Source organism: Pantherophis guttatus, chromosome 14 (genome assembly GCF_059756535.1).
Source record: "Pantherophis guttatus breed Tessera chromosome 14, ASM5975653v1, whole genome shotgun sequence".
Taxonomy (NCBI): Eukaryota; Metazoa; Chordata; class Lepidosauria; order Squamata; family Colubridae; genus Pantherophis; species Pantherophis guttatus.
Genome location: NC_142076.1, coordinates 14,043,266 through 14,063,474, shown reverse-complemented (window position 1 = coordinate 14,063,474; position 20,209 = coordinate 14,043,266). Strand labels below are relative to the sequence as shown.

At 43.8% G+C, this 20,209-nt stretch overlaps 1 protein-coding gene across 2 annotated transcripts in view; it reads left to right on the top strand.

The window, feature by feature from the left end:
- The first annotated feature begins 289 nt into the window (after positions 1-289).
- The window catches only part of SNX29 (sorting nexin 29), a 181,904-nt gene continuing 161,984 nt past the window's right edge, over positions 290-20,209 (top strand). Inside the window, exons 1-8 of one of the 2 annotated variants that reach the window (XM_087878406.1) lie at positions 290-366; positions 5,159-5,223; positions 5,459-5,511; positions 9,668-9,792; positions 13,387-13,567; positions 14,485-14,555; positions 16,613-16,861; positions 18,252-18,621. In XM_087878406.1, the coding sequence (XP_087734532.1) occupies positions 360-366; positions 5,159-5,223; positions 5,459-5,511; positions 9,668-9,792; positions 13,387-13,567; positions 14,485-14,555; positions 16,613-16,861; positions 18,252-18,621 (1,121 nt within the window). In that variant the 5' untranslated portion in view covers positions 290-359. The remainder of the gene's footprint in view (positions 367-5,158; positions 5,224-5,458; positions 5,512-9,667; positions 9,793-13,386; positions 13,568-14,484; positions 14,556-16,612; positions 16,862-18,251; positions 18,622-20,209) is intronic. The other variant, XM_060692920.2, reaches the window with a different exon arrangement.

Below are 20,209 nucleotides of genomic sequence, written 5' to 3'. Positions count from 1 at the left end.
AGGGACCTTGGAGGTCTTCTAGTCCAATTCCCTGCTAGGTCAAGAGGGCACCCTATATATATAAAGGCTGGGCCTGTGGGCTGCTCCTTCCTTTCTCTGCTTCCCACTCCCCCCCACCCGGGAAGGCGAGCACCCGAGCCCCAACCCCCCCCCCCATCCATCCATCCTCCTCCGCGACCACGATAAACAACACCCCTCCCCCCTCTCTCTGCAGGACGCTTCCGGGTTCCCCGTATTTTGCTTCCGGGGCGGAGGGTCACTTCCGGCGGCTGCCGCCCTGCTCTGGCAGTCCGGGCGGGGGCGGGGGGCGGGCGGCTGGCCGGCGGGAGAGCTCGAGTTGCTCCGGCTTCGCCAGCACCATGAGCGGTGAGTGGGGCTGCCGGTGGGGTGTTTTTTTTTTTTGTGGGGGGGGTGTCCCTCCCTCTGGCTCCTGCCGAGGATGGGGGGGGGGAAGGAGGGAGGGAGGGAGGAGGAGCAGGCGCTCTGCACATGCTCAGGGGCTCCCTTGCCCATGATTATTATTAGCCTCCCATCCCTTCTGCGGTTCGGGGATGAGCTGTCAAAAAAGCCTCCTTCAAATCTCTCGAAAGCTCCCGGCGCTTGGCGTATGCTCAGAGGTAACAGGGGCAAGGGCGCTCTGCACTCTCTCAGAGGCACTTTGCCTGCTTTTTTTTGGGGTGGGGGGATTGACGGGCATTGCTGTTGCAGGGTGGGGGGGGGCGAGGAAGAAGGAAGCGCTCTGTACCCGCTCAGAGGCTCTCATCCTCTTGCCAATTTTTTTTTTTTTTCTTAAAGGGGTTGTTGGCCAGGCTCTGTCTGGGCACTCTGTACGCGCTCAGAAGCCTTCTGATTGTTTTGGGTAAGGTCGTTGAGATATTCTGGGCACTCTGTACCCGCTCAGAGGCATTCCCAGCCAGTTTTCTGGAAGGGTGTTTCTGGCCGCTCAGAGGGTCTCTCCGCCAATGTTATTAAGGAGTTGATGTGGCCCTGGGCACTCTGTACCTGCTCAGAGGCATTCTTCTCATTTGCTTAAGGAGTTGAGTTTCTGGGCACTCTGTACCCGCTCAGAGGCTTTGCCAGTTTTTCTTAACGGCTTGAGGAGATTCCGGACTCTTTATAGTAATTCAGGGACTTTCTGCCAAACTTTTGGTTTCTCTTCTAATTGTATAAATCTTTATTTTTTATTTTTTTTTTGCCTTTTACCAATTTTCTTAAAGGGGTGATGTGGCCCTGGGCACTCTGTACCTGCTCAGAGGCATTCGTCTCATTTGCTTAAGGAGTTGACTTTCTGGGCACTCTGTACCCGCTCAGAGGCTTTGCCAGTTTTTCTTAACGGCTTGAGGAGATTCCGGACTCTTTATAGTAATTCAGGGACTTTCTGCCAATATACTTTTGGTTTCTCTTCTAATTGTATAAATATTTTTTTTTTTGCCTTTTACCAATTTTCTTAAAGAGGTGATGTGGCCCTGGGCACTCTGTACCTGCTCAGAGGCATTCTTCTCGTTTGCTTAAGGAGTTGAGCTTCTGGGCACTCTGTACCCACCCAGGGGCACTCTTGCCACTTTTCTTAAGAGGTTAACGAAGCTTTTTAGGCACTCTGCGTTTGCTCAGAGTCTGCCCATTTTCTTAAGGGGTTGCTGACATGGTTATGGCCACTCTCTACTTGTTCAGGGACACCTTCCTATTTTTCTTTCAAAGGTGTGTTTTCAAATTGGTTTTAACTGGGTTGTTTTAAATTGATGGCCAAAATTATTTAATGCTTTTTAAACTGCTTTTAAATTTTATATGTTGTGTTTTACTGTGGCTGTTCACCGCCCTGAGTCCTGTTGGAGAAGGGCAGTATACAAATTAGATAGATAGATAGATAGATAGATAGATAGATAGATAGATAGATAGATAGATAGATAGATAGATGGCAGCTGACTTTCTTGGGGTTTTTTCCCCCCTTGAAGTCATTTCGCTTCTTCTCCAAAAATCATCTTCATTTCAGTTAGTTCAGTTCTTTAGAACTGAAGAAGCTTCTTGGAGGAGAAGCAAAATATCTTCAAGGAAAAAACCACCCAAGAAAATTCAGAAAGCACTTTTCTCCATAGATATCCTCCATAGATATCCACCTATTTCTCTTATTTCTTCGAGGTGTAAAAACCCTTCTGCATCTTTCCAATTGTTTTTGTGATTGTTTTTGCTTCGGTTGTGAAAGTGGAAATAAAATGTCTAGGTTAAATCTTCTGTTAAACTTCAACTTGCTATCTGAACTAGCCGTGAGTCACTTTTTCAGAGCTAAATGACATGGCTGCAATCGCCCTCTTTTATGCTGGTGGTGGAATGGATGTCCGGATATGTAGTTACTTGACAATAGAATTGCTCAAGCGGATTTCTTTTTAATGGAACCATAAAGCGTGCACTCAGGCAGAAAATCCAGATTCATTTATTTGCACACTCGCAAACGCATTCAGTCACTTTTGATAGCTTCACTTTATAGTACCGTTACTTTAAATATTTATTTACCTCTTGAGGAAATCTGGTGGAAAGATCAACAGCATTTAAAAAAAAATTCTATTTTTTATTTATTATATTTCTTAAGTGCTTAATAAACATCGTGTTGTCTGGGTATTTAAATTGCTTAACAATATAAATTCCCTTCTTACTTTCCACCCTTTTTTCCCAACCATTTGTCTGATAATATTCCGTGTCTTCTTTCTGTTTGATTTTCAGTGTAAGTCTATCCATTTGTGCACAATCTAATATCTTCTTAATTATCTCTTCCTCTTGTGGTATTTCTTCACTTTCTCAATATTGTGCGAAAGTAATCCTCGCTGCTGTTAAGACATGTGTGCACTCAGGCAGAAAATCCAGATTCGTTTATTTGCATACTCACAAATGCATTCAGTCACTTTTGATCGCTTCACTTTTCACTACAGTTACTTTAAATATTTGTTTACCTCTTGAGGGAATCCGGTGGAAAGGATCAACAACATTTGTGTGTGCGTGTTGTTGTTGGATTTGAGTAACTTTGTTTCTCACGCTGACTCCATATTTTTACATTGTTGGCATAATGTTGCTTAGTAAGCAAACTTCCTTGCATGAGTAAATGGATACTATAGTTTCAGATATCCTTTAACTTCTTCTGCAAATCGACTGCCATAGCTAAATCCCATCTGTTACTTTAGGAAAATATCTGGAACCCAGCAGAATTTTTTAAAAAACTCACATTTTTTAAAGAAAGACTTTGCTTTGCAGCCATGATGTTATTATATTACAGTTTAAGTGACTTTCCTCCTAGGTTCCATTTAGAATATATCAGAATTTCACTGTGGTATCCATAACACCAACTGAGAAGCAGTGGCTTAGAAGATGCTCTTAATTAAACACTTCATGTGTTTAAATCCTCTTCCCTTCTGTTATATTGAAAATTACAATCTGTTGGCAAACAGCCTTAATTTCTTTTTTCCTTTTTATTTTTTTTCCTTTTTATCCCATATCAAGAAGAGAATCTTGTGGGAATTCAGGGCTTTTGGCTAAATGGAGATATTCCTAATATAATTTTGCAAGTCATGTACTCTGGAGCAGCGACTACTCATCTAAACAACAACAATTTGATACCTGTGCTTTGCGTAGAGTCATCCAATATACTCTAGCTGAATTGTTGATGTGTTGAGGCTTGTTTTTGGCATTCAGGAATAAAATGTGCAGCTGCTGAGTAAGGATGAAAAGTGATAGACTGGGCAAGACAACAATTTGATATCAGAAATGACTGCTCTTCCTTTCCTTCCTTCCCCCTACCTCTCTTGTTTCCTTGAAATCATTTAAGGAATAATTGGTCACTTATATAGAAATCAGCTCGGGCCACAAGTCCAAAGTTGAAATCCATAGTTCTCAGAAATCGTACGAGTGTGACTGAATGCAAAATTAGCAACTTAGCTCTTAACTGACGCTGGGAAACAGAATGGATGTTTCTGATTATTCGGCCATTAATAACAGTCTCCATAAATGCTGATTAGGTTTTTGGTTCACAATTTTTCTTTGTCCTACTTGAAAGCCCTGTAAATTAATTCCGAGACCCTTAAATGTGAATAATTTTCTGTGTGTAATTTTTTTGGCGCTTCCCGTAGACCTCTGACTAATAATGATGTGGCAAATATTTTGATTTTGAAGCACTCTTGTTTTGAGCTTTTAAGCGTGTGTTTTTTCAAATTGAAAACAGCGTTCTAACCTTACAGGAAGAATTACGACACCCTTCTGATAATTCCCAGAAAATTTCCCAAGCTCAAAATAGCCTCGTGTTTTGTGCTTGAAATTCCTGTTTCAGATTGGAGCCCTTGACTGTGTGTTGATCAGAAAGTTGCTTTTTAGAGTTGGATTCCTTTGGTGGATTTCTGAACCCACCCAACAAGCCTGCTTGAAAATCAAAATAGAATAGAATAGATGCACCTTGGACTGAAAAGTGTTATTGAATGCAGTCTCCTTTATTAATGCGCAGTATCCTTTAATAATGTGCAGTATCCTTTAAAATGTTTTGGATTTCAGACAGCTGGTATTTTCTTCTGGGATAATACAAAGTGTTTTTACTCTTTACTCAAGACTATCCATGTTTCATTTTGCTTCTTGATAATCCTTTCGCCCAGGGGTGGGTTCTACTTTATGCGAACTTTACTACCAGTTCGCATCGCGCCCACCCGCACTCTTCTGTGCATGCGCAAATCACCTATGATGACGTCCGGGTCAGTGGGCGGAGCCTCCTGCCGGTTTTACTACCGGTTCTTCCGAACCGGTCCGAACCAGAGGCAATCCACCACTACTTTCGCCTCCGTTCCAAGATGGGCACCCAAGCCTGCTATTAAAAGTGGATTATGGGGCTAGAAATCCGCATTTCTCAATAAACTGCAAATGCACAAAACTTCTTTCTGCAATATATCAAGTGTGCCAAGTAACCTTCTCACTTTTGCTTACTCTAGTTGTGTTATGGATACCACCCCCTCTCCCTCTCCCTCTTTTGCAGAAATAGTTCAGTTAGCTTCCAAGGAGCTGGAATTGTTTTGGAGAAAAGGAAGTAAAAAAAACCCCCTGGTTTTGCAAAGTCACGTCTCATTCGTTCTCACCTAACTGGAAACGGAAAGAATATTTAATATATCATAACACGTGTGTTCTTGAATTTTAGGGCTGCAGAACAGTGCTGCCCGAAGACAGTTTTTACTTGAGCGCTTACTGGATGCGGTTAAACAGGTGAGAAGTGGAAAGTTCACCTGTTCAAAGTTATGCTGACATTGGGGGGGGGGGAAGTGCCTTGTGTCCAATTCTCGCACTTAACAATTTTGCAGCATCTCACACTTTCTTTTCTTCTCGTTTTTTTAAAAAAAAGAAATCCGGCGTTTAAAATTGTATGTTGTGCAAAACTGTTAAGTGCATGAAAGTTTATCCCAACTAGGTTTGTTCTTAACACACAGACTTTGCTTTACAGTGCCAGATCCGATTTGGAGGAAGGAAAGAGATCGCTTCTGATTCAGATAGCAGGTGAGTTTGAAATAACATGATTTTTTTTTTTTTTGAATGAGAAGTTCAATCTGCAGGGGTTTGATGGAGGGCATGAAGTCTCAAAAGACGTTGAGAGCAGTGATGAAATCCAAATTTTTTAAACTACCGGTTCTGTGGGCGTGGCTTGGTGGGCGTGGCAGCGGAAGGATACTACAAACTCTCCATTCCCTCCCCACTCCTGGGGGAAGGATATTGCAAAATCTCGATTCCCCCACCACTCTGGGACCAGCCAGAGGTGGTATTTGCCGGTTCTCTGAACTACTCAAACTTTCCGCTCCCGGTTCTCCAGAACCTGTCAGAACCTGCTGGATTTCACCCCTTGTTGAGAGCCTCTGCAACAGAGGAAGACTGCCTGAGCTTTTCAATGCCTTATTTTGTATTCCTCAAATAAATCTGTCCATGATTACTGTTGGCTGGTGGCATGATTTCTTGCCTGTTCTGGCCGGAACTGCCCAAGTAACTGAAGTATTTGCCTTAAAATGGGCTTCTTCGAGTCCATGTGATTTTTCAGAAGTGGTTTGCCATTGCCTTTTTTCCTGGGGCTGAGAGAGAGGGACTGGCCAAAAGTCATCCTAACAATCTATTTCTAATGGACGAGCTGAGCCAAGACTTTTAACACAGGGGGTGTCCAACCTTGGCCATTTTAAGACTTTTGGATTTCAACTCCCATAATCCTCCAGCCAACCAGCATCCCCTCCCCCTCATTGGAAATGTCTGGCCTCTCTTGTCAATTTTGTACTTTTTGTTCTGGCCCACCAGCGGCCAGCAGAGCTGGCGACAGATTCGGATAATGAGGAGGTTGGGGAGGAACATGGGCCAGTCCTGGAGTCTGGGGAAGGCTCTGATGAGGGCTCTGCATGGGAGGCAGAGAGGGGGCCAGGGCTGTATGCCAGTTATCAGCTACCTTCAGAGTCAGACATCAGTGAGGTAGAGGAACAGCTGGATCCTGTTCCCAGTGTGCGCATGCACAGAGTTGCCAGACGAAGGGAACAGCTAAAGAACAAGGGTCGACTCAGGAGTAAAGGCACAAGGGGACACTGAATGCCCCTCCCATAGGGAATAAATCGGAGCAAAAGGGGAGTGGTGTTTGCAGGAGACAATTAGTTCGTTTATTAGTGTGAAGATTTGCTCATCTGAGTTGGTGCCTCAAAGAGACTCCTTGCCAAGTATTTCATTGTACAGCATTGCATTTGGAAGATATCGGCCTGGCAACTATCCAAGGACTGATAAGGCCTGTGGTTGCAGTTCATCCTTGAAAGACTGCCGGGACTTTGCTGGATGTGAATGCTAGGAATTCACATTAGCCAAATAAAAAGGGGTTTTTTTTCAGGACGAGTCTGTTTCGTGATTTGGTGATCGGAATACAGATCAGAATACATTTTTCAACGTATAGGAGATGCAATTTGCCCAAACCATTTGGAGATGGTTTGGTGGGACATCTTACCAGTGACTTGATGATGGCCCAGACAGTTCGATCAACCCCAAAAGATGTCTGTAAGCAAGAGACATCATCTTTAGCAAGCCTCCCCTCGTCTTCTGTCCTTGTCGTCCTCTTTATCTTGTTCTAAACTGTAAGATGGAAAAGAGGTTTGAAAATGAAAGTGATAAAAGTACAATGGATCAGTCTTGTTCTGGGAATCCCAGAAAAGCACAGGTATTATACAGCAGGGAATTCATCTTATGTGTGCAGAGAGAGAGAGAGAGAGAGAGAGAGAGAGAGAGAGAGAGAGAGAGAGAGAGAGAGAGAGAGGGAGAAATGGATTATATCTCTGCACCTCCTTGCAAATTCTTAGCTGGGGCCAGGGTGGATTTGATTTAAATCAAGTCGATTTAAATCATGATTTAAATCTCTAATAAAAAGGCTTGATTTAAATCAACCCGATTTAAATCATAATTTTTAAAGAGCAACTGTCATCTCTGTCCCGCAGCGACTCCTCTTCTGACCTTTTGTTAACTCACTGACAGCCCCAATATTGCAGAATATACAGCCTCATGCTACATAACTAAGCTCCATTTCATGCTGAATAAACTAGATTATTAATGTAATCTTAAATAGAAAACTATCTTTAGATAGATTTTTTGTCCAAAAACATTTTATTAAAATAAATTGGATAAAAATAATAAAAAAAATCTGATTTAATTTTTTTAAAAATCCATTAAAAAAAAAAGCATCGATTTTTATCCACCCTGGCAGGGGCTATGGGGCCCCCAATTCCCACTTAGCTTTGAGGAAGTTGATATAAGAAGCTTTCATACCCCTCAGTTTCTCTTCTCTGTTTTTGGGGTTAGGGACATAATACTTAACCAATAATTTTCAGGGGATTTCTGTTGTTATGGTGCGGTTGCATCCCGTCTGTTTCTCCGGAAAAGCAATGGTGCTTCGAAGTCTTGTTTCTCTTCTTCTTCTGTTTCCTTTTCATGCCATCATGGCTATTATAAAATGAAGCTGCAGGGCTGAGACGGTTTTTGCCTTGCAGTACATCTTCAGCTTTTAGAAAACTTTTAAGCCCTTGATAAGGAAATCTATAAACAGAATTAGGGAGAGGGGATTTTTAGCTCTGGAGTGGGGGTTACCCCCGATTATCTTCATTGAATGTGTGGTTTGAACATTGTCCTTTCTAAAAACGAACAAAAGAGAGAAGGGACTTTCCTTTCTCATCCTTAGACTGGTGTTTCTCAGCTCTTAGAACTTTGAGCTGGGTAGACATCAACTCTCAGAATTCCCCATCCGGCTTAAAATTCCTGAGGTTGTTTCAGTCCAAAGAGGTGTATCTCCCCCAGGAGCGTGCAGACTTTTGGGATGGACTGCTGGGGGTTCGGAGGGGTTCGGGAGAACCTCTAGCTAAGATTCTGTGCAGTTTGGAGAACCCCCAAATCCCACTCCTGGCTGACCCCACCCTGCCCCTTCCAGGAGTTCCCACACAGCCCATTTTGGATGCAGGTAAGTGCAGGGCACGTGCGGAGGCTCAGGGAGGGCCTGTTTCCGGCCTCCAGAGGGCTTCCTGGGGAGGCTGTTTTCGCCTTCCCGGAGTCTCAAGAAAAACCTCCGGAGCCTGGGGAGGGCAAAAATACCCCCACCCACCGCCATGGTGCAGGAGGCTGACTAGGCCACACCCATCATGGCCACGCTCACCCAGCAACTGGGCAGAGAACCCCTTACTAAAATTTTTGAAGCCCACCCCTGTGTCAAACGCAATTTCATTGAGGGCCGCATCAGGGCTGTGGTTGACCTCGGGGGGGCCGGGCAGGTGTGGCCGACTGGGTGGGTGTGGCCAGGTGGGCATGAGCATCTTGACGCCACTCCCCAAACTGCTGGCACGTTTCCTCTTTGCATTCGGTAGACCGGGCCGAAGCGATGCGGGCTGGTCCCTTACATTTTCCAGGATGGCCCCAGAGGTGAAATGCTCTCGATTCGGACCGGATTGCGCGATCCGGTAGCGATGGAGGCGGGTGGTTCGGAGAACCGGTAGCAAAAATCCCTGCCCACCCCCCCATGCCCAGCTGAGCCGTGCAATCATCAGAGGCTTTTTTTTTCTTTTAAATGCCTCTGACGATCCAAGCTGAGCTGCCGGATCGTCAAGCTGAGTTTGACGATCCAAGCTGACGATCCAAGACGATGCCTGACGATCCAAGCTGAGTTGCCTGATCGTCAGAGGCATTTAAAAGGAAAAAAAAAAAACCTCTGCCGATCAGGCAACTCAGCTGGGATCGTCAGAGCCTTTTGAAAGCATTTTTTTACAGCCGAAGAAGTTGTAGAAAAAATGGTTTTAAAAGTTAAAAAAAAAATTGGCCACGCCCACCCAGTCACATTACCGCCACCACCACCACCAAGCCACACCCACAGAACCGGTAGTAACAAATTTTAGATTTCACCACTGGTCGGATCCAACCACATCGTGGGCCGGATCCGGCCTGCGGGCCTGGAGTTTGACATCTCTGTCTTAATCCATGCCCATTTGAGATTTGACTGTGCCTCCTGTGGAGCGTTTTCCCACCCTACGCTTGAACCCCTGTACCACTTTGGCATCGGCAGGGCGCCGGTTTCACCTCTATTGCCATTGCACCTTATTGCTTGGTCTCTGCTTCCCTCCCTTTTGCGCGGCGTTTCCCATTCAATCTGCGGTTTGTTTTTCAGAGTCACGTGTCTCTGCGCGCAATTCGAGTCCGTCCTTCAGCATGGTTTAAAGAGGACCCGAGGATTAGCTTTAACTGCCGCCGCCATCAAACAAGTCACCGGTTTCTCCACTAAAACCGAAATGGGTAAATTCAGCCTTCTTTTTGTTTAATTATTATTTTATAAAGTTTTTTTATTATAAACACATTTAAAACAAGACACAAACATACAACATTTATGTATCATATATATTATAATATATAAATAATATATAATATATAAATGCTGTTATATTTTTTTAACAGCTCTTTCGAAGTGGTCCTTTCTTACTATTTACACATATTTTAACTTTATCGTACTCCACTTAATGTCTGTCTTTCCTTATTTCATCTATCTTATACCTTGATCTTTAACATTTTTTCACTCTCTCCTTTATTCCTCTTTCTCATTTTTCCTATTCTCCAACCATTCATACCATCTACACCACACTTTATAATATTCTGTATCCTCTTTCTCCTTGAGTTCTTTTGTTAGTTTGTCCATCTCTGCGCGCTCTAAAATTTGTTTAATTAAATCTTCTTCTCTTGGTGGGTTTTCCTTCTTCCAATTTTGCACAAAGACACTGCGGGCTGCCGTTAGTATGTGTAATGTTAAATATTGTAAATTCAGCCTTCTAAGCATGCTTGCCGCTTCCTCATTTTTTAATTTGTTTCCGTAATAATGCTTCGGCGCGGTCTTCCTCCCGTGCCAACTGAACTCTTTTCAACAGCATCGCGGGGAGGAAGGAGGCGATGATTGTTTCTTACCCGAGTTGAAGCTTGGATGAGCCTCCTTATAATAATAATAATAATTATTATTCATATTTCTATGCCGCCCACTCTCCGAGGACTCTGGGCGGCTTACACCAAAGACAGTATACTAAATAGCATATTGCCCCCAATAATCTGGGTCCTCATTTTACCCGCCACGGAAGGATGGATAGCTGAGTTATCCTTGAGCCGGTGAGATTTGATCCGCTGAGCTGCTGAACTAGCAGTCAGCTGAAGTAGCTGCAGTACTGCACCCTAACCACTGCACCACCGATATATAATGGTTATTGTTTCCCATGCTGGGCACATCTCTTCTGTTGTGGTTGTATGCCCGGAGGTGCTCTGTTGGGGAAAAAAACAAAACAAACTTGGCTGCAAATCTCTTTCCTAAAAAGCAGGCAATAAATGTAAAAAATGACAGGTACACCGGTGGAGTAACTAGCTCTTTCTGAGTGGGTTTTTTTGATGCTTGTGGTTCTTTGCATCGTGGTGAGTGAGCTGAGATCCTGGGAATTCACTTCACTTTGGGAGCTGAAGAGGGTAGTGGTCAGGAAGAAATATCCTTTGATTGTGGACTCTCTCTCTGCAATATATTGGTGCTTTTCCTTGCCAATTGGAAAAGTTAAGTCGCTTTTCAGAAACACTTAAAATACGGCGATGGTCTTTGGAGAACTTCAGCTATGCTTTGCTTCCTATATCAGTGTTTCTCAATTTTGGTGGCTTTAAGATGCGCGGACTTCAACTCCCAGAATTCCCCAGCCAGCATGAATTCTGGGGGTTGAAGTCCACGCACAATTTCTTAAATCAACCCTGCGATCAAGGCATTCAACCGCAAGTTTCAAGTTTATTAGATTTCTATACCGCCCTTCTCCCGAAGGACTCACGGCAGTGTACAGCGATATTAAAACACATAGATTTATAAAATTTAGAACCAATTAAAATTAAGTATAAAAATTTGGCCCGCTAATTAAAACACACATACACCCATTTTAAAATTCGTACTAGGCCAGTCCGGCTTGCTGGAATAGAAGGGTCTTAAGGGCGCGGCGAAAAGTACGCAGGTCGGGGCTAAAACAAAGCTCTAGGGGCAGCTCATTCCAGAGGGCTGGTGCCCCCACAGAGAAGGCTCTCCCCCTAGGTGTCGCCAGTCGGCATTGTTTGGCCGACAGCACCCTGAGGAGCCCCTCTCTGTGGGAGCGTATTGGCCGGTGGGAGGTTGTTGATGGCAGAAGGCGGTCTCGTATATACCCCGGTTCTAAGCCTAAGCCTAAATTAACTTGGACATCACTCAAAACCTAATTTCAACATGATTTAAAATGAGATTTCTAAAATACCGTGTTTCCCCGAAAATAAGACCCTGTCTTATATTTTTTTGAACCCCGAAATAAGCGCTTGGCCTTATTTTCAGGGAGGTCTTATTATTTTGGGGCACGTGGAACAAGATGGGGCTCCTCTTGCCGTCTTAATGATTTCCAGCTCTGCATTTAAATATTTTCAGGGAGGGCTTATTTTCGGGGGGAGGCTTATTTTAGCGCATGCGCTCAAAAGCCCGATTGGGCTTATTATCAGGGGATGTCTTATTTTCGGGGAAACAGGGTAGTAGAACAGCCTATCTTGCAAAGCTCTTTTGAGTTAATGCTGGAGCATCCAATCTTGGCCGCTGATTCCCCAGCCAGCATGAATTGTGGGAGTTGAACTCTAGACATGATTTCTGGAAATTCGTGGATTCTGGGAATTCTGGGAGTTGAAGTCCACACATCATAGAGTAGCTGGCTAGGAAATTCTTCTACACATCTTAACATCTCCAAGGTTGAGAAACATTGTCCTATGTGATTGGCTGTGGGCTGTATTAAATTTTACTGCTATTTTATGAGATCAACTCCGTGATGGTGACAGGAAGGGCATCTGGCCAGTAATCACTCAGCTCCATTTAGTTGCCCAGGCTCCACTCCACAAAGGATTATGGGGTCATTAAAAGATGATGAATTATGATTTAAAAACATTTTTTTTAATGGTTTGAGATTTGTAATTGTGGCAGTGTATAAGTATTGGGAAGGAATAAATTGATTGAGAGTTCTGTGTTCTCCATCCATTCTTAGCTGCCCAGAGTTGCGATGTTGAGATGGGTAGCCAAACTTCAAGCGTACTTGTGAATTTAGTTTTTTTCCTCCTCAGAATCCATATTCTGGTACTATGTGAAAAAAGTTCTTTCCTCCTCCCCCCCATGTTTTATTTGTTTTATTTATATAACGTTCAATTTTCATAAACAGTGTGTGTTATAGTCATATTACCCATCTTTGTTGTGATATTCATCATCATTATATTGATAATATAATATAATAACGTAATAATATAATAGCATTAATACTTAATACTTAACACTTCTTCTTTAACAACTTTACCACTTTACCATTTCCCTTTTTTTATATTTCTTCCTTTCTAACTTCTGTTTCTGTTATCTAGCTATTGATAAAATATGTCCCATATCAAAAAATACTCAGTTTCTTCTTTATCCTTAATAGCGAGTGTTAATCTGTCCATTTCTGCACATTCTAATATTTTCTTCATTACATTCCCCTCGGACGGGAACTCATCCTGTTTCCATTGTTGCTCAAATGCAATTCTAGTTGCGGTTAGTATATGCAGGATCAAATATGCAAGTCTTTTTAATCATATTTTTCTGGTAGAATGCCCAACAAAAATATCTCCGGTTTCAGATCTATGTGTTGTTTTATCATTTTTTTTTCCAAGCCACGTGTGTATTTTCATCCAGTATTTTCTGGCTTTCGGGCATGTCCACCACATGTGGTAATATGTGCCAGATGATCGATTACACTTCCAACGTTTAGCAGATCTGTCTTTATGCATTTTTGCCAATCTTGCCGGTGCAAACTTCAAGCGTACTTGTGAAAATACCCTTTTTCTCCTCAGAATCCATATTCTGGTACTATGTGAAGGAAGTTCTTAATAAACACGAACTGCAACGTTTCTATTCTCTGAGGAACATCACTACGGATACGGGGCGAGGGCGGGCTTGGCTACGCTGTGCTCTCAATGAACATTCCCTAGAAAGATATTTGCACATGTTGCTTGCAGATAAAAACCATCTTAGGTAAGTTTTCTACCTGCTCTTCTTCATGGGGGAAGGTTTTGAAAACGGGGCTTTTAGGTAGATATGCCGTAGTTCTCGGGAAAAGAGAACATTCGTAGCTAAGCATTGAACGGTGGGGTTTCTCCGAGCTTGGTTGTTTCCTGGCAGACATTTCATGACCCAAATAGGTGACATCATCAGTGCTAGAAGGGAGGGGAGTTTGGAGGGAGGGAGAGGAGGACTGTGGGGTCCTTGGTGCTCTCTGAGTTTGGTTGTTTCCTAGCAGACATTTTATTACCCAACTAGGTAACATCATCAGTGCTAGAAGAGTATGGGATTTGTGAGGAGGAGGAGGAGAACTGTGGGATCCTTGGTGATCTCTGAGCTTGGTTGTTTTCTAGCAGACATCTTGTTACCCAAATAGGTAACATCATCAGTGCTAGAAAGGAGTGGAGTTTGCAGGGGGGGAGGAGGAAGAGGAGGAGGAGGAGGAGGAGGAGGACTGTGGGATTCTTGGTGCTCTCTGAGTTTGGTTGTTTCCTAACAGACATTTTATTACCCAAATAGGTAATATCATCAGGTGCTAGAAGGGAGGGGCATTTGTGGGGGGGGAGGAGGAGGAAGAGGAGGAACGTAGCTGTTTTCTGGCAGACGTTTCATTACCAGACTGGACCACAGCATCAGTCCTAATAATAATAATAATAATAATAATAATAATAATAATAATAATAATAATAATAATAATAAAACAGATATCCATTTGTCTGAAATTGTACTGGATCTCCTTCCACGGGCAAAGATTTTTGGGCTAGAAATCCTCCAAACCCTACTGCAAGTAGTCCTCGACTTATGACAGTCGAGCCCAAAATTTCCACTGCTAAGCAAGACAGTACTTTTTTTTTGTTTGTTTGTATTTTTACCTTGCCTTTTGTCTCCAGTGTCTTCTATGAAGACTGGTCCTTCTTGATGGATGAAGAACGCTCCAGTATGATTCCCACCATGGCAGCTGGTAAGCGTGGCCCAATGTCTTAGAACCAAGCCAAGGCAGCTTAAAAAGCTTCTGGGTTCGTTCGTTGTCTAGCTATGATTTAAGCAAATCATTTAAGATGTATCCTGCTGAATAATCTGCAGCAAAGGGGTTTTGCCCCAGCTACGGACCCCAAAGAACGCAGCATACACAAAGTCTGTACAAACCTTAGTTTACTAAATTAAATCAGGGCTTTTTTTTTCAAACAAAGGCTGTTAATTAACTTTCTTAGCCTACAAGAATCCAAAGAATAAATCATCTTAAATCTTACTATGGTTGGCAGAAAACCCAGAAGCAATTTGCAGAGAACTAAGACTAAGGCACGAAGGAGAGTGAATGAAGTTGTTCCCTGCAAATTGCTTCAGTCGTCATCCTTCCTTAAATAGGCTAAGGGAGTGGGTTTATGAAGTGGCTGTTTTGTTTCCCCAGCGTACAGATCTGCAAAGGGCTCACTGCAGCAACTGATCGAATCTAACTGATAATGAAGAACTTCCTCTATATAAATCAGGGGTGTCCAACCTCGGCGGCTTTTAAAACCTGTGGACTTCAGCTCCCAGAATTCCCCGGCCAGACATGCTGGCTAGAGGATTCTGGGATTTGAAGTCCACAAATCTTAGTCGCCAAAGTTGAATGCCCCTGACGTAAATAGTTCTGTCTCATTTCCTTCATTTTCCTCTGGCCAATCCTAATCTGTTTTTTTTTTTTTCCTCACATACCCCAGCCCACTGAAGGTTGTAGCATCTGTGTTCTTTTTCACAACATCGAATCCACCATAGTCTAGACTTTCTTGTCTCAAAGAATGCACCACTGTAACTCTTGGAAAAAGAGCTTCACAGCTAGAAAGTTCAGCTTCTTGCATCTCGAAAGAAAAAGCTATTTTATGTATTTATTTTTGTATGGAGTAGTCCCATTCATATCAATTTAGGGCCAGGGGTCGGCAACGCACGGCTCTGGAGCCGCATGTGGCTCTTTCCTCCTTCTGTTGCAGCTCCCTCTCCCCAGTTGGCACCACGATTTTGAGAGGAGCTTCCGGTTAGGGAGGGGAAAAGCACGGCGCACCAGAAGGAGACTCTATGGCAAGGGGTAGGTTTTCTGGTCAGCTCCACAATTGATAGGGCTTTCGGTTAGGACAGGTAGAGGAAAAAGGATGCCACGCTAGGAGGAGACTCTATGGTGGTGGTGGGGGAACCAGACTTCCTGTTGGCAGAAGAAAAAGGATACTGCGCTAGGAGGAGATTCTATGGTGGGGTGATCTGTCCCCGTACCCACACACACACAAACACAGCCAGCCGAGGGTTAAGGAAACACTTTGGAATGCACCCAGGTCTTATCTCCCACTTGGCAGCGATAGACACACCGTCTGCCAAATTCCTTTATTTTCACAAACAGAAAGATAAGGTACTTAATGTGCAAAAAGTCCAAGCAGAAATAATATTTCTCTCCGCAGTTCCGGACGAGGCTTTAGTGACTATCCAAGGTTTACTTTTGTTCGTCACAAGGATCACTGACCACTACCCTCTATTATATAGTCTCTGGGGTGTGGTCCAGTGACTCAGTTCTAATCCCTAGCACGCCTCCTAAGCTGCTGCAAACGTTTATCACGCCTTCGGAGGCGTGCGTCCAGGAATGATGTTTCTTCGTCACTCTGATCCGAGCCAGCTGTCTCCCTACTGATCTCCTCTCCCTCGGCCAGCACCTGAGACAGTGCCAGAGGGGAGGGGCCTGGAGAGGGAGGCCTGGCTGATTCCTCTTCCTCATGCTCGGAGCTTTCTTACTCCGATGGGACAGGCTCAGAGGGCGGGGCCACAACAGTGGGGGAACCAGACTTTCAGTTGCCAGAAGAAAAAGGATGCCGCGCTAGGAGGAGACTCTATTGTGGGGGAAACGGACTTCCGGTCGGCTCCAGAATTGAACGGGGGGGGGGTTCCGGTTAGGACCCTTGTGGCTCTTTGAGCGTTTAAGGCTGCCGACTCCTGATTTAGACTGACCTAAAATATTGGTTGTTTCCCCCCCCCCCCCCGTTTCTGCTTTATCCAAAGGGCTGAACTCTATTCTTTTTGCCATCAACATCGATAATAAGGATTTAAACGGGCCGAGCAAATGCCCGCCCTCCGTCTCTGAGCTCCTCAAGGAATCGACCCAGAACGTGACCTCTTTGCTGAAGGAATCCACCCAAGGTGTCAGCACCCTCTTCCGGGAGATCACAGCTTCATCCCCTGTTTCCATGCTCATCAAATCTGACCAAGATGCTGACCTGCTGCCTATTTTATCCAAGAGTGTCAGTGGCGGTATGTGCTCTTCGCTTAATGACCAGTTGCTTAGTGACTGTTCAAAGTTAGAACAACCCCTCCCCCTCCCCAAAGTTACTTATGACCGGATACTGAAGTTCTGACAGCTGCACAGACACACCCCCTCCTTGCAATCCTACGAACACATTACAAACACTTGGCAGCTGGCAAATGTTTATGGCTAGTTCTGCAGTGTCCTGCAGTCATGTGATTTACAATGTATTTTGTAAGTTTCTTGTTTCATTTAATGACCATGGGCTTTGCTTAATAACCATGATGTTTGCTTAAGGATCGCCACAAAAAAGTTCGTGAATTCAGGTCAGGTCAGGTCACATCTACTTCTACTACTTCTACTTCTACTTCTACATCTACTTCTACTTCTACATCTACTTCTACTTCTACATCTACTTCTACTTCTACTTCTACATCTACTTCTACTTCTACATCTACTTCTACATCTACTTCTACATATACATATACATATACATATACATATACATATACATATACATATACATATACATATACATATACATATACATAAAAGGTAAAGGTTCCCCTCGCACATATGTGCTAGTCGTTCCTGACTCTAGGGGGCGGTGCTCATCTCCGTTTCAAAGCCGAAGAGCCAGCGCTGTCCGAAGACATATCCGTGGTCATGTGGCCGGCATGACTCAACGCCAAAGGCGCGCGGAACGCTGTTCCCGTCCCACCAAAGATGGTTCCTATTTTTCTACTTGCGCTTTTTTACCTGCTTTCGAACTGCTAGGTTGGCAGAGTAACGGGAGCTCACCCCGTTCCGCGGCACTAGGAATTCGAACCGCTGAACTGCCGAACTTTCGATCGACAAACTCAGCATCTTAGCCGCTGAGCCACTGCGTCCCTTTATACATATACATATATATTACATATGTGTGTGTGCGTGCACACACGCACACAAAAATCAGAAATTGGGATCCAACTAAGTTTCGTATTTTGAAGGAGAGAATGCAGCTTTATCATCCTGCTTCTACGAATTTGCTAGACCAAGATTTATCTGAGTAAATTGAGAAAAAAGGATAAGTTTATCGCCCTGTGATTAAAGCATTCAACCACAAGTTAACCCCCTTGAACTCAGTTTGGACATCCCACAAAACCTGATTTCAACGTGGTTTAAAACGAGATTTTGAAAATAGTAGAACAGTCTTATCTTGCAAGCTCTTAGGTGTTAAGTCTGGAGTATCCAACCTTGGCAACTTTTAAGACTCTACAGATTTCAACTCCCAGAATTCAATTCCCAGCATGGCTGGCTGAGGAATTCTGGGAGTTGAAGTCCACAGGTCTTAAAAGTTGCCAAGGTTGGACCTCGAGTTAAAAGTCTTTCCCTTGGGGCCACTCTTCCTTCTTTCAGATTTAAAATGCCGGAAAGATCGAACGAAGAAAAAGAAGAAAGTCACAAAAATCATTTCGTTCGATGATGAAGAGGGCCAACTTTTCGGGACCCCCTTACGGGGGACAGTGGCAGGAGAAGACTCCGAAGACGGCTGCGACAGACTTTCAGCCTCGGCAGCTTCTTCGGTAACTGAACAGGCGGATCTTCTGCCCGGCAACCAGGATGGAACGTCGCTGAAACATCATTCTGAGTACCTGAACGGGGACTGCAGCTACCTGAAACTGGATGTCAAAAGCATAGATGATGAAGAGGCCGAAGAGAACGAGGAGAATCGCGCCAGAACATTGAGGAACCACAATGTGATGGACGACACACAGGTGCTCACAAAGTGAGTCTGGACCGAATACAGGTAGTCCTTGCTTAACGACCGGTCGTGGACACCCCCCCTCCCCCCCACACAAAAGATTCTTATTATCTGTCCTTGAAGTTACAACTCCCCCTGGTGGTTACGTAATTGTCGGACCTGCCACAACTTAAACCTCCAAATTAAAAAAAAAAAACGATCCTTGGCTCCATTTGTGGAGAAAGGTATAGTTTATTAGAGGTCAAGTGCATTGCAGTAGTGCAAAGCCAGAACTGAGAATCGCGGGCCCAAATGCCTAAGTTCTACTTTTCCTTCTTTAACTACCTCTCATTGCTCACCCTGGTATAACCAATCAGGTTCAGGCAGGATGTATTCACAACGATCAGTCCTAAGTGCAGTTTGGCATGTGGCCCACCTCCTCCTTCCAGCTGGGAGACCTTGAGGCAGCATCTCAAGGAGATACAGCGCTTACTTTCGTTTCCCCAAACATTCCTCCCTTTCTTCCCTCTCCCCGCAGTTCATGGCAGTCTGTCATTGCATCGCAGCGAAGCGCAAGCAGGTGTAAGGTAGCAGCTGACAGTACTAGCTAGCATTTCATGTGCTTGGCAACCGGCTCCTATTTATGTCCTGCCATCATGTGATCATGATTTGTGATGTTTTATGGCCAGTTGGTGATGTTTTTGGCCATTGTCTGGCAAAAATCGCTCCATCAGGAGCAGGGTGGATTTGATTTAAATCGAGGTGATTTAAATCACAATTTAAATCATGATTTAAATCGCTAGTAAAAAGGCTTGATTTAAATCAACTCGATTTAAATCATAATTTTTAAAGAGCAACTGTCATCTCTGCTACTCCTTTGACCCACTGTTGACTCACCGATAGTCCCAGTGTTGCAGAATATACAGCCTCCTGCTACATAACTAAGCTCCATTTCATGCTGAATAAACTAAATGATTTACGTATCTTAAATAGAAAACTATCTTACGATAGATTTTTACCCCAAAAGTTTTTTATTAAAATAAATTCGATAAAAATCAAAAAAATCCAATTTAAATTAAAAAAAATCTGATTTTTTTTATTTTTTAAAAAAAATCATTGATTTTTATCCCCCCTGATCAGGAGATTGAGTTGAGTTAACTTGCCTGGGTGCCTTTCTTTACAAACCGTGGGGTTTGCTCAATGACTGCCGAGAACTGTTTTACAACCGTTGTAAAATTGAGTCAGGTCACATGGTGGCCCGCTTAACAACGGCCGTGACTTAACGACCGAAATTCCGGGCTCGGTTGTGGTTGTTAAGTGTGGTTGTTACCTCTGGAGACATTTTTTGGGCCTTACTTCAAGTTACGGTATCACGTACTTCGTCGTGTACGTGAGAAATCCAAGAATCTGCCTTAAGTTCAAAGGGCGGTTATGTAGATCGCCCTTTGAACTTTACATTTCATAGAAAGGCCACCATGTGGATTGACCAGCAGTGACCAACTTTCGCCACTTTTAAGACTTGTGGACTTCAACTCCCAGAATTCCCCAGACAGCCAAGCTGGCTGGGGAATTCTGGGAATTGAAATCCACGGATCTTAAAAGTGGCCAAGTTTGGACATTCCTCTGTTAAATT